Below are 15,118 nucleotides of genomic sequence, written 5' to 3'. Positions count from 1 at the left end.
TTCAATAGGATCTTTTGTGATCACTGACTTCCATTAGCTTGTTTGAGGTGGGTTCTCTTCATTTATAAAGGATTGGCAAACTATGTTTTACACTTCTCTGTACTAATCAAATATTTAATGATTTTTGAAGGACTTTTTCACTGTCCCAGAAGAGGCTCATATTTAAATTCTTTGTGAAATAAAAATACTTTTTTACTTTTAAAAATTCTTTGTGACATAATGTAAAAAAACTTAATGTTTATATTTAATAAGGTCTACCATTCTCTGTGAGTATCCTTCAAGCAGGTCCAACATGGACTTTGGCCTGACCTGTGTCTAGGGAGTGTGTTTCAGTGTACAGCTCACAATGTGTGTCTCTGGTATGTTACTGTTTGTTTCTGAACATGGATCTTGTTTTCACATGTTAAGGTTTAGGCATATTATTAGGCTTATATGTACCAGATTGTACTTTGTGGGTTTATCTCTGTAGAGCTTAGTGGTTAAGATCAAATAGTATTAATCTGGACTCAAATCTTGGCCCCAACCAACCTAAGTAGCCATGTGACCTTATATAGAAGTCACAACTTTTCTGAGGCTCAGTTCCTCATCTTTGAAATAGTACTTTTTAATAGTACTTACTTTGTAAGATTATTGTGAGGATAAAATGGAATAATAAATACATGTATAGTACCTGGACTATAGTGAATGTTTAATAGTTATTATTCCTACATAAATAATATCAGTTTTTCTCTGGAAGAACAATAACATTTCCTACTTATGCTTTTTATTCTTATACTTAATCGTATACTATGTCACACTGTTTTAATCTTTCACACTCATTTTTTAGTTTATAAAATAATCACTGGATTATACAGGTTCCTTATGGAAAATCTGATTTCATGAAAATATCCCCAGTGCTTTGCATAGCGCAAGGTACAGAGCATGTAGATATTAGAGGAAAAATGTTCAATATATACTTAATGAAAGAACATAGGCAAAAAAAAAAAGACTAATTTGAAGAGTTTGTGTTCAGGCTGCTCTTAATGTAAACCACTTAAGATACTGAGATTTAGTGTCCAGTGTAAGCCAACATGAGCCATCTTACTGCCTTCCATTCGAGAAAGGCAGGTCAGAGACAAAACAAATTAAGGTAATTAAAAGAAGTGATGTGACACATGGAGGCTAAACAATACACTACTTAATAACCAAGAGATCAGTGAAGAAATCAAAAAAACACCCCTAGAAACAAATGACAATGAAAACACGATGACCCAAAATCCTATGGGATGCAGCAAAAGCAGTTCTAAGAGGGAACTTTATAGCAATACAATCCTACCTTAAGAAACAGGAAACATCCCAAATAAACAACCTAACCTTGAACCTAAAGCAATTAGAGAAAGAAGAACAAAAAACCCTCAAAATTAGCGAAGGAAAGAAATCATAAAGATCAGATCAGAAATAAATGGAAAAAAATGAAGGAAATGATAGCAAAGATCAATAAAACTAAAAGCTGGTTCTTTGAGAAGATAAACAAAATTGATAAAGCATTAGCCAGACTCATCAAGAAAAAAAGGGAAAAAAAGACTCAAATCAATAGAATTAGAAATGAAAAAGGAGAAGTAACAACTGACACTACAGAAATACAAAGGATCATGAGAGATTACTACAAGCAACACTATGCCAATAAAATGGACAACCTGGAAGAAATGGACAAATTCTTAGAAATGCACAACCTGCCGAGACTGAACCAGGAAGAAATAGAAAATTTGAACAGACCAATCACAAGCACTGAAATTGAAACTGTGATTAAAAATCTTCAAAAAAACAAAAGCCCGGGACCAGATGGCTTCACAGGTGAATTCTATCAAACATTTAGAGAAGAGCTGACACCTATCCTTCTCAAACTCTTCCAAAATATAGCAGAGGAAGGAACACTCCCAAACTCATTCTACAAGGCCACCATCATCCTGATACCAAAACCAGACAAAGATGACACAAAGAAAGAAAACTACAGGCCAATATCACTGATGAACATAGATGGAAAAATCCTCAACAAAATACTAGCAAACAGAATCCAACAGTACGTTAAAAGGATCATACACCATGATCAAGTGGGGTTTATTCCAGGAATGCAAGGATTCTTCAATATACGCAAATCAATCAATGTGAGATACACCATTTTAACAAACTGAAGAATAAAAACCATATGATCATCTCAATAGATGAAGAGAAAGTTTTTGACAAAATTCAACACCCATTTATGATAAAAACCCTCCAGAAAGTAGGCATAGAGAGAAATTTCCTCAACATAATAAAGGCCATATATGACAAACCCACAGCCAACATCATCCTCAATGGTGAAAAACTGAAAGCATTTCCACTAAGATCAGGACCAAGACAAGGTTGCCCACTCTCACCACTCTTATGCAACATAGTTTCGAAAGTTTTAGCCCCAGCAATCAGAGAAGAAAAAGAAATAAAAGGAATCCAAATCGGAAAAGAAGAAGTAAAGCTGTCACTGTTTGCAGATGACATGATACTATACATAGAGAAACCTAAAGATGCTACCAGAAAACTGCTAGAGCTAATCAATGAATTTGGTAAAGTAGCAGGATACAAAATTAATGCACAGAAATCTCTGGCATTCCTATACACTAATGATGAAAAATCTGAAAGTGAAATTAAGAAAACACTCCCAATTATCACTGCAACAAAAAGAATAAAATATCTAGGAATAAACCTACCTAAGGAAACAAACGACATGTATGCAGAAAATTATAAGACACTGATGAAAGAAATTAAAGATGATACAAATAGATAGAGAGATATACCATGTTCTTGGATTGGAAGAATCAACATTGTGAAAATGACTCTACTACCCAAAGCAATCTATAGACTCAATGCAATCCCTATCAAACTACCACTGGCATTTTTCACAGAACTGGAACAAAAAATTTCACAATTTGTATGGAAACACAAAAGAACCCAGATAGCCAAAGCAATCTTGAGAATGAAAAATGGAGCTGGAAGAATCAGGCTCCCTGACTTCAGACTATACTATAAAGCTACAGTAATCAAGACAGTATGGTACTGGCACAAAAACAGAAAGATAGATCAATGGAACAGGATAGAAAGCCCAGAGATAAACCCACGCACATATGGTCACCTTATCTTTGATAAAGGAGGCAAGAATATACAGTGGAGAAAAGACAGCCTCTTCAATAACTGGTGCTGGGAAAACTGGGCAGGTACATGTAAAAGTATGAAATTAGAACACTCCCTAACACCATACTCAAAAATAACTCAAAATGGATTAAAGACCTAAATGTAAGGCCAGACACTATCAAACTCTTAGAGGAAAACATAGGCAGAACACTCTATGACATAAATCACAGCAATATCCTTTTTGACCCACCTCCTACAGAAATGGAAATAAAAATAAACAAATGGGACCTAATAAAACTTAAAAGCTTTTTCACAGCAAAGGAAACCATAAACAAGACAAAAGACAACCCTCAGAATGGGAGAAAATATTTGCAAATGAAGCAACTGACAAAGGATTAATCTCCAAAATTTATAAGCAGCTCATGCAGCTCAATAAAAAAACAAACAACCCAATCCAAAAATGGATAGAAGACCTAAATAGACATTTCTCCAAAGAAGATATACAGATTGCCAACAAACACATGAAAGAATGCTCAACATCATTAACCATTAGAGAAATGCAAATCAAAACTACAATGAGATATCATCTCACACCAGTCAGAATGGCCATCATCAAAAATCCAGAAACAATAAATGCTGGAGAGGGTGTGGAGAAAAGGGAACCCTCTTGCACTGCTGGTGGGAATGTGAATTGGTTCAGCCCCTATGGAGAACAGTATGGAGGTTCCTTAAAAAACTACAAATAGAATTACCATACGACCCAGCAATCCCACTACTGGGCATATACCCTGAGAAGACCATAATTCAAAAAGAGTCATGTACCAAAATGTTCTTTGCAGCTCTATTTACAATAGCCCGGAGATAGAAACAACCTAAGTGTCCATCATCGGATGAATAGATAAAGAAGATATGGCACATATATACAATGGAATATTACTCAGCCATAAAAAGAAACGAAATTGAGTTATTTGTAGTGAGGTGTTTGGACCTAGATAGAGTCTGTCATACAGAGTGAAGTAAATCAGAAAGAGAAAAACAAATACCGTATGGTAACACATATATATGGAATCTAAGGAAAAAAAAAAAAAGTCATGAAGAACCTAGGGGTAAGACGGCAATAAAGACACAGACCTACTAGAGAATGGACTTGAGGATATGGGGAGGAAGGGTAAGCTGTGACAGAGTGAGAGAGTGGCATGGACAAATTAAAATATATACACTACCAAACGTAAGGTAGATAGCTAGTGGGAAGCAGCCACATAGCACAGGGAAATCAGCTCGGTGGTTTCTGACCACCTAGAGGGGTGGGATAGGGAGGGTGGGAGGGAGGGAGATGCAAGAGGGAAGAGATATGGGAACTTATGTATATGTATAACTGATTCACTTTGTTATAAAGCAGAAACTAACACACCATTGTAAAGCAATTATACTCCAATAAGGATGTTAAAAAAAGAAAAAAGAAGTGATGTGATTGTCTTTCACTTCTGAGTAGGACGGGGTTGTTTGTGTGTGTGTGTGTACATGTATACTTATATATATTTAAGGCATTAGAAAGCTGCTTAAACAACAGTACTAGTGATGCCAAGATTCCTGAGGGGAGAGGTGAGTTAATAGTCTGCAGCTGTTATTTTACTGGGGGCATTTGTGGATTCTGAAAATAGAACAAAATGTTGAGAATCTATGCTTTGTCACAGGTCCACTGCCAGAGGACAAATATACCAGCAGTGTTTTGGCAGTCTTACTATGCTAGATGGACAAAATTAATAATCTGAGAGGCCAAAACCCAATGAGACACGATGGGTGCAAAACTGACCTGATGGGTCCCTCAAGACACTCGCAGAATATCTGAAACTATGCAGGGTGAAGGGACAAAAAAAGCTCAGCAAAAGCCTCTGAAAAGCAGAAGCGATTTTCAGCTGTCTTGCCTGAGAAGATGAGAGTCATAAATGAGAAGGAAGGGGCCTAGAACCACACCAACTCTCAGGTAAAAGCCCAAAGGGCTGAAAATTAAGAACTTGACAGTTTTTTTTTTTTTTTTTTTTTTTTTTTAATATTTAGGATTTAGAGAAAAACTGCAAAGATAAAGAGTTCCTGTACACAGGAACTTCACCCTTCACCCAGCTTCTCTTAATGTTAACATCTCATGTAACCACAGTAAATTTTGCAAAAACCAAGAAATTAACATTGGTACAATACTATTACCTAAACTGCAGACTTTATTTGGATTTCACCAGTTTTTCCAATAATGTACTTTTTCTGTTCCAGGATCCAATACAGGATACCATGTTGCATTTAGTCATCATTTCTCCTTAGTCTCCTCCAATCTGTGACAAGTTTCTGTTCTCCCTGTTTCTCATGATCTTGACATATTGTCAGGTATTTTGTAAAAAATTTCTCAATTTTTTAAAAAATTATTTATTTATTTATGGCTGTGTTGGGTCTTCGTTTCTGTGCAAGGGCTTTCTCCAGTTGTGGCAAGCGGGGGCCACTCTTCATCGCGGTGCGTGGGCCTCTCACTATCGCGGCCTCTCTTGTTGCGGAGCACAGGCTCCAGACGCGCAGGCTCAGTAGTTGTGGCTCACGGGCCTAGTTGCTCCGCGGCATGTGGGATCTTCCCAGACCAGGGCTCGAACCCGTGTCCCCTGCATTGGCAGGCAGATTCGCAACCACTGCGCCACCAGGGAAGCCCTCAATTTGGTTTTGTCTGATATATTCTCATGTTTAGACTAAGCTTATGGGTTTGGGGGAACCATATGACACAGACGTGCCCTTCACATCCCCTGATATCAAAGGATACATGCTATCAACATGAGTTATCACTAGTGATGTTAATCTTGATCACTTTGATAATAAGGTGGTGTCATTTGCCAGATTTCTCCACCTAAATTACTATTTCGTTTTTCCATGCTCTATTCTTAGACATAAACCAAGTCCAGCCCACACTCAAGAAGAGAAGAATTAAGCTCTATCTCCTGGAGTGGGCAATATCAACAATTATTATTTAGGATTCTTCTGTAAGGAAGATTGGTCCATTCTCACCGTTAGTCATTCATTGTTTCACTTACATCAGTGTGGACTCATGGATATTTATTTTATTGTTTGGATTATAATTGATACTAATGCTATTTACTTCGTTGCTCAAATTATTCCAGAAATGGCCACTGGGGCTCATTCAGGTTGCTCCTGTGTCCTTTCTTTTTTTTTTGAGTTTTTATTTATTTTTTATACAGCAGGTTCTTATTTTCTATTTTATACATTAGTGTATAGATGCCAATCCCAATCTCCCAATTCATCACACCGCCACCCCCCACCCCCCTGCTTTCTCCTCTTGCTGTCCATAGGTTTGTTCTCTACATCTATGTCTCTATTTTGATATGCCCCTATTCCCCTCACCTTTCTTGAACAATTCCTCACTTTCCACGCTACAAGATGTTCTATGCTAATCTTCTGTTTTCCCTGCTCCACCCTGAGAATTAGCTATTGCTCTAAGAAAAAAGCCCTGGTAACTTTCATAGAAAATAGGTATTTAGAAATACATGATAGGTATTAGATCTGGGAGCTGGGTACCCTTGTTGCTATTGGGTTGTCACTCCTTCTAGACCCTTTCAGAGGGCAAAGACAGGAAATATGTGTGTACACTAACCCACGTATATTCATATATCTATATCTCTGAATTAATCTATCTGTATATATTAAAATAAACATGAATTAAAACTGTCATCTCAGACTCTAATCCAACTTCCCAGGGTTCATTCTAGCTTTTTCCCGTCTTGTTTCTTTATAACTTCTTTTTTCTGACAATAAGAAACCTGGTTGTTTTATCCACAATTTATTTACTTATTTATCCAACTCTCATATAGATGCAATATCAGAATTGTTAGTCCATATCCCTGTATGAAACACATTTATCTACTAGAGCAGGGGTTGGCAAACAGCTCCCAGGGCAATTCTGGCCCTTTGCCTGTTTTGGTATGGCTGATAGCTGAGAGTAATTTTTACATTTTTAAATGACTGGGGGGATAAAACAGAATATTTCATGAAAATTACATGAAATTCACATTTTAGTGCACATGGATAAAGTTTTGTTGAAACACAGTCATGCTCATTTGTTTATGTGTTGTCTATGACTGCTTTCATGCCATATCAACAGAGCTGAGTAGTTGTGACAGGGACCCTATGGCACACAGACTCACAAAATATTTACTATCTGGCTCCTTCCAGAAAAAGTTTGGTGATCCCTAAACAAGAATATAGTGATCATGTAGTTCTTTTTGGCTTTAGTGTTACAGTATCCAGCCAAAATACCATATTCCAAAGTAATTTAGATAAGCTAATTTAAAGATAAGTCTTGTATTTTTAATACTGCTAGTTTAATATAATCTACATTAATTCTTCAGAAGACCCAACATCACACTTTTAATTTTTAATACAATAAATTTAACTCTTTCTAATGTACATTTTTCTAGGAGTTTTGACAAATGCATGAAATTATATATCAGTCACACCAGTATATCAGGCAGTTCCTGTACCCTAAAAATTCCCCTGTGAGGCTGGTTTCTTTGTAGTCGACAGCTTCTGCATCTCCTAACTTTTGCTATTTTAACAATGTCATATAAATAAAATCATACAATGTGTAGCTTTGGGGTTCTGGCTTCTTTCATTTAGCAAACTAAATTTAAGATGCATCATGTTGTAGCATACATTAATAGCTCATTCTTTTTTATTGCTGAATTATATTCGATTGAATGGCTATACCAGTCTGTTCACCATTCTCAATTAAAGTGCATCTTGTTTGCTTCTAGTTTTTGGTAATGATGAATAAAGTTTCTATAAACATTCATGTACAGGCTTGTGTGAAGATATGCTTTCAATTCACTTGGGTAAACAGCTAAGAAAAGGATTGCTGGGTCATATAAGTGTATGTTTAAACTGATACATAACTACCTTCAAACTGTCCTCAAAAGTGGCTGTACCTCTGAGCATTCCCACCAGCATTGAATGAGAATTCCTGTTGCTCCATATCCTTGACAGCATTTGCTACTGCAAGTTTTGCAGGGTTTCTTTGCGGCACTGGGGTCGGGGGATGTTTCTGTTTAACAAATTCTAATATGTGTGTAGTGCATCTCAGGTAGTTTTAATTTGCATTTCTGTAAAGACTATTGAGCATCTTTTCATATATTAATTGGATAAAAATGTCTGTTCAGATCATGTGCCCATTTTTCAATTAGCAATAACTGCACCTCGGATAAACCTCATTGGCTACGATACTGCCACTGCGCAAAGCTTCATGTGCCCATTTTTAATTGGGTTATTTATTTTCTTATTGTTGAGTCTGAAGAGTTGTTTTTATACATTTTAATTACGGATATAAGTCCTTAATTATATATGTGATTTGCAAATATTTTCATTCAGACAAGGGCTCGTCTTTCTATTCTCTTAACAGTGTCTTTCACAGAGCAAAAGTTTTTAATTTCAATGAAGTTTAATTTATCAATAATTTTGCTTTTCCTTTATGGATCATGTGTTTGGTGTCATATCTAAAGTCATTGCTTAATATAAATTAAGTGGATTTTCTACTATGTTTTAGGTCTAGGATGGAGATATATATATATATATATATATATATATATTTGTTGTTGTTGTTGTTGTTGTTGTTGTATGCGGGCCTCTCACTGTTGTGGCCTCTCCCATTGCGGAGCACAGGCTCCGGACGCGCAGGTTCAGCAGCCATGGCTCACGGGCCCAACCGCTCTGCGGCATGTGGGATCTTCCCAGACCGGGCACGAACCCGTGTCCCCTGCATCGGCAGGCGGACTCTCAATCACTGCGCCACAAGGGAAGCCCCTAGGATATATTTTGACTTATGTGTCAAGGAGTTTGTTTTTGTTTATCGACAACCATGTGTTAAAAAGACAACAAATGCAAAGACTCCATTTAATTGACTTTGTACTTTTGTCAAAAATCAATATTTGTGTGGGTCTATTTCCAGAGTATCTCTCCTATTCCTTGATATCTGTGTCTATAATTTAGTCAATACTACAGTCTTCATTGCTATGCTTTACAGTAAGTCTTAAAATTAGGTAGTGGGTCCTCCAACTTTGTTCTTTTCAGAACTGTTTTGGTTTTTCAAGTTCCTGTGCTTTTCTATACATCCTAGAATCAGCTTGTCAATATCTATTTAAAAGCTTGACGGAGTTTTATCATTTCATTGAATCTAAAGTTCAAACTGGGGAAAATTGACATCTTAATTTGGAGTCCTCCAATCCATGAATATGGTATATCTCTGATTAGTTCTATCTTCTTTGATTTCTTTCAATGGTGTTTTGTAGTTCTCAGAATGCAGATCCTTCATTAGGTATAATCCTGTTAGAATTATACCTAAGCATTTCAATTTCTGGTGCTATTGTAAACTGTATGGGTTTTCTAAATTAAAATTCCAATTGTTCATTGCTGGTATATAGGAAATATTACTTTCTTTGTATTTTGTAACATTGCTAAACTCACTTATTAGGAGCTTTTAGGTTGTTTGGAATTTTCTACATAGATAACCATATCCTTTGCAAATACAGTTTCGTTTCTTCCCTTCTAACCTTTATGCCTTTTATTTATTTTTCTTGCCTGTCTGCATTATCTAAGACTCCCAGTATGATGTTAAAGGAATGGTGAGAGAGGGCATGCTTGCCTTGTTTCTGAGCTTAGGGGGAAAGTATTCAGTCTTTCACCATTAAGTATAATGTTAGCTGTAGGTTTTTCAAAGATGGTCTTTATTAGGTTAACGAAGTATCCTTCTACCTCAACTTTACTAAGAGTGTTTATCATGAATAGAGTTGAATTTTGTTGGATACTTTTTCTGCCTATTGAAATGACACTGAGAACAAATATGTATTTAATCCTATGTTAATCCTATTCCTCCTGTGTTAATAGGAGGAATTTACATTGCATTTCTGGAATAAGCCCACATGATTAGGATGTATTTTCATTTTTATATACTTCTGGTTCTAATTTGCTAATATGTTGTTAGGGATTTTTACATATATGTTCATGAAGGATTTTGGTCCATATTTTTCTTTTCTTGTAATGTCATTGTCTGGTTTTGGCATCAGAAGAAATGTTGATATCATAAGATGACCTGGGGAGTATTCTTTCTTCTAGTTTCAGGAATGTGCAAAACTGACATTATGTTTTCCTTAAAGGTTTGGTAGAATTCACTAGAGAAAGCCTCTGGGCTTAGCGTTTTCTTTTATGGAAGATTCCTAACTTTAAATTAAATTTCTTTAATAGATATACAACCATTGCAATTATCTATTTCTTTTTGAGTTAGCCTCGGTAGTCTATGTCTTTCAAGATGTTCTTGAAAGTTATGTCTTTCAAGAAGTGTCAAATAGTTTTCACAGCAATGTAAACAGAGCAGAAGACAGGATTAGCAAACTAGAGGACATTTCAAAAGAAAGTATCTAAACTAGAAAGAGAGAGAGAAAAAAAAAAGAATTAAAAACATCAAAATAAGCATAAGATACATATGATACACAGTCCAAAGACCTTATATAAATGTAACTGGAAATTCCAGATGGACAGTAAATAGATATTGGGGCAGAAGCAATGTTTAAAGAAAGAATGAACAGGTTTTCCAAAACTGATGAAAGATATCAACCTAAAACCTTAAGAAGCTCTGCAAACTTAATGTAGAATTGATCCAAGAAAATTACATCTAGGTATATCACAGTACGATTACTAAACACAAAGTTGAAGAGCAAATCTTAATTGCAACAGAGGGGGAAAACTCCACATTACTGCAAAGGAATGACAGCTGACTTTTCAACTGACACAAATGAATGGCTTCTTTAAAGTGCCCAAGGAGGGAATTCCCTGGCAGTGCAGTGGTTAGGATTCTACTTTCACTGCTTTCACTGCCAAGGGCACAGGTTCAATCCCTGGTCAGAAAACTAAGATCCCATAAGCCATGCGGTGTGGCAAAAAAAAAAAAAAAGTGCCAAAGAAAATAACCACCAACCTAGAAATTGATAACTTTATATCTAGTAAAACCACCCTACACAGAAGTAAAATCATGATGTTTTCAAACAAACAAAACTGGAATTCAAAGCCAGGATAATAACATGAAAGAAAGTACTAAAGGGAGTTTTTTGGGCAGGAGGAAAATGACTCAAAAATCCAAATGGGAATATGGAATTGCAGGAAAGGATGAAGAATAATAGGGTAAATATGTGATTAAAATGAATAAACATTACTATGCAAACAAAATTAATTTGTTGTGTGTTTTATATATGTAGAATCAAAATTCATGATAATAGATGTTCAGAAGAAGAGGTGGGGGCTTCCCTGGTGGCACAGTGGTTGAGAGTCCACCTGCCGATGCAGGGGACACGGGTTCGTGCCCCAGTCCGGGAAGATCCCACATGCCGTGGAGCGGCTGGGCCCGTGAGCCATGGCCGCTGAGCCTGCGTGTCCGGAGCCTGTGCTCCGCAATGGGAGAGGCCACAACAGTGAGAGGCCCACGTACGGCAAAAAAAAAAAAAAAAAAGAAGAGATGGGTTAAAAAAAGAGTTAACTGTTTTTAGGTCCCAACATTACTGGGGAGGTCAACAAAGAAATAATTTGTTATATATGCAAGTTGAAATCTCTAGGGAAATGAATAACAGAATAGTAAAAAAATGAATAATGAGTTAATAAAAAGGAAATGGATAATTAAAAAGTTACTAATCCAAATAAAATCTGCATCAATCTACATAAAAATTCTAGATTTTCATTATTGGAAAGAAATCTCATGTGCTATTCACAAGATACGCACTTTAAATATATTGATAAAAAGCAAAGGATGGAAAAATATACACCATGCATATACTAAGGAAAAGAAAGCTGCTATAACTATACAACTAGTAGACAAAACATACTGTGAAACAAGAAATATTACTAGAAACAAAAAGGGAACGTTTACATAAGAGGTTTGTATCGTAGTCTGAAATCTGTATCCAACTAACAATTTGGCTTCAAAATACATAAAATAAAATTAACAGAACTAGAAAGAAAAACAGACATATTCACAATCATAAAACTTGAAACTTTCATGAAATTTGACACCTACCTACCACTATACAGAAAAAAATAACTCCAACAAAAAGCCTTTAGAAGAAAACATATGATAGAATCTTGAACTAGACTGATGGAAGAAATTTTCACATATTGAGGTATGGGGAATCATTCTGGCTTGTACATCATTTGGCTTGAACTTTATGCTAACTAGAGCCAGCAGTCTTATGGTCTGTCAAATGTACATTGTACAATTGCTTTAACTAAAAACAACAACAACAGCAAATAACAAAAATGCACTTTGCACTTACCAGACTGTTTAGAATGTCCACTTGGAAGATAGGGATAAATGTGGGCCCTTTCTATGACACTAATGCTAGTACTCCCTCGAAGATGCGGTTCCCTTCTCAGACGCTGTGGTCATGCTGACTCGCTGTGTATGTGCTAATCAGTCTCTCTGGAAACTTTGAAGGACTGTACCCCTGTCATGTCTGATGTTTGTTCTTTGTTCTGACAAGATATGAAGCTGCGGTTCAGGCATCCAAAATGGAGCCAGTTGGTCACTGTGGATGTGGTTTCAGACATGTTCCTGCATCACTAAGACCTTGAAATTTTCTGAACTGTATCAAACTCAAGGATACCACCAGCAGTTCTCAAAACAACATCTGCAGCTGCAGCCAGCTGCTACCTTAAGGTCTCAAGGTCTCCCCCTGTGACTACACAGCCATTTCGGACCCTAACCAATCATTACTTAACTCATCTACCTAACTGTAACTCTGCGGTTTTTGCTGATATAAGCCTCCTCCACTTTGTAGTCTGGCAGAACACAATTCAAGTGCTTCTCCTTCACAATTCAAGTGTCCTCGGCTATAGTCCTCAGTCTGGCTCTAATAAAGCTCTTCTCTATTCCTATTTTGGATTTATTATTTCTGTTGACAAGACAAAAATTGTAAAAATGCTAATAAGATAAATTTGATTCATTGTATGTAAGAACTTCTTTTCATCAAAAGATACCATTAAGAGAATGAAAAGGCAAGGCACAGAGTGGAAAAAGAAAATTGCAAAACATATATCTGACATATCAAAAATCAACATGGAACTTTAACAAAACAAAAAAAGAGACAACTCAGTACAAAAATAGGCAAATAACTTGAACAAGTACTCACAAAAGAGGCTATCCAAATAGCAATAAACATATGTACTAGTCATCAAGAAACAGCAAATTAAAACCATTATGTTATAAAACTATTTCTCACTATCAAAATGCCAAAATTAAAATACACACACACACACACACACACACACACACACACAACCTATCAGTAGTAGCGAGGACAAACTGAATTCACACAGGCTGGTAGTGGGAGTGTAAACTGTTAAAATCACTTGGAAAAGTCTTTGGCGGTATCTAGTAAAGCTTAATGTTTACACACTCTATGAGCAATTCCACTGGTAGGGACATACCCAAATAAAATGTATACAATGTTACCCAAGGAATAAGCTGTTCATAGCAGTTCTAAAATAACTCAAACCAGAAACAACCCACATGTCCATAAACAGAGGAATGCATAAATCAATGGCAGTATTTTCACACAATGAAATACCATGCAGCAGCAAGAGTGCAGAACTATATAAGATGTCTGTATTGCAAAAATGTCTGAATTGAAAAAACAAAATGAAGTAACTAAGAAAAGAAGGGAAAAGATATGGTTGGATGTCATTTGTATAAAGATCAAAAATATACAATACTAATCTTGCTATTAGAAGTTAGGATAATGTTAACCCTGGGAGTGACAGTCACTGGGACTATCTATATTACACTTTGAAAACAAATTTAATTTAAAATCAATATGCATACAGAAACTTTCAACAGTACAAACTGATGTCAATGTCACATAATCCAGTTATATCTCCAGGACTAAGCTTGGTGTCCAACATGACTCATGATAAACAATTGTTTTTAAATTAATGACTGAAACAAGAAATCAAACACAAAAAGAATAATATACTGTAATTATTTCCCAGCTGTTGTTCATATATATGTTTATTTGCCTTATGTCAGAAAGTATTCTCATACTGATCTTCTCTAATATTAAACCTGATAAACCTGACCTCTTCTTTTCCTCTTTTAAGTTTTAATTAACATAAAAATCAGCTGGGAAACTTCTCCAAAATACATATGTCTTATCCCATCTCTCGTTCTACCATTTAATCAAATCTGTTTGCAGGAAATGGAATTGCTTTATTCTGGGTCACAAAACAAGGGTTCCCATATTTTGAAGGCTGTGAAAAAATTATCATAAAGTCACTACTTACTGACTCTTTATGAGATAGTTATCACTAACATTTTTTATAGTTCACATGATCTGTGTCCAACATTTTGCATAATGACTCAGGTCAAGCAGGAAGTTAGATACATTGCCTTTAGCAAAACCACTGACTTCCATTAAATGGAGGTTGTATCTTTTCTATTCCTTCCCAGTGATTAAACTTTGCGAGCTTTAAGCATCTTGGGTGGTTTTCATGCCTAATTATAAAAAGCCTTCAAAAGAAAAATTTAGAAACTAACATATAAATGTCTCTGATGAGCCTGATGTGATTTCAAGACATTCTTTACCCGGTCATGGATCTCATCGCAGTTTGAAGGTGAACACCAGTCAGAATGGAATCTGTAGGCATAAAAAACAAAGGTGACTTGTAGCCAGAGGGAGAGAAAAGTAAATCTTTCCAAATGCCAGATATAGAAAGTTATTTTTTCTTATCTCTATGTGATAACATAAAAAGATTAAAATAACATATTTTCTTTCTTTGACTGAGGGCGAGAGGCAGATATAAAATCAGGTACTAATTCTCAACTGTAGTATTAAGTCCTCACAATATGCTCCATTAACAGTCTTAATAATAAAGTTTGACATGATTTGGGGAGAGC

At 35.9% G+C, this 15,118-nt stretch overlaps 1 protein-coding gene and 1 pseudogene across 6 annotated transcripts in view; both read right to left on the bottom strand.

The window, feature by feature from the left end:
• Window positions 1-15,118, bottom strand: part of SPATA6 (spermatogenesis associated 6) — a 151,274-nt gene that overhangs the window by 36,205 nt on the left and 99,951 nt on the right. For 4 of the 6 annotated variants that reach the window (XM_060140114.1, XM_060140116.1, XM_060140119.1 and 1 more), the window contains one exon: window positions 14,759-14,858. In XM_060140114.1, the coding sequence (XP_059996097.1) occupies window positions 14,759-14,858 (100 nt within the window). The remainder of the gene's footprint in view (window positions 1-14,758; window positions 14,859-15,118) is intronic. The other 2 variants (XM_060140115.1, XM_060140117.1) reach the window with 1 other exon arrangement.
• LOC132516630 (U4 spliceosomal RNA) lies at window positions 8,299-8,429 on the bottom strand (annotated as a pseudogene).

This window comes from Lagenorhynchus albirostris, chromosome 2, assembly GCF_949774975.1.
Source record: "Lagenorhynchus albirostris chromosome 2, mLagAlb1.1, whole genome shotgun sequence".
NCBI lineage: Eukaryota > Metazoa > Chordata > Mammalia > Artiodactyla > Delphinidae > Lagenorhynchus > Lagenorhynchus albirostris.
Note: the sequence above shows the minus strand (reverse complement) of the source record. Positions and strands in the feature narration are given on the sequence as shown.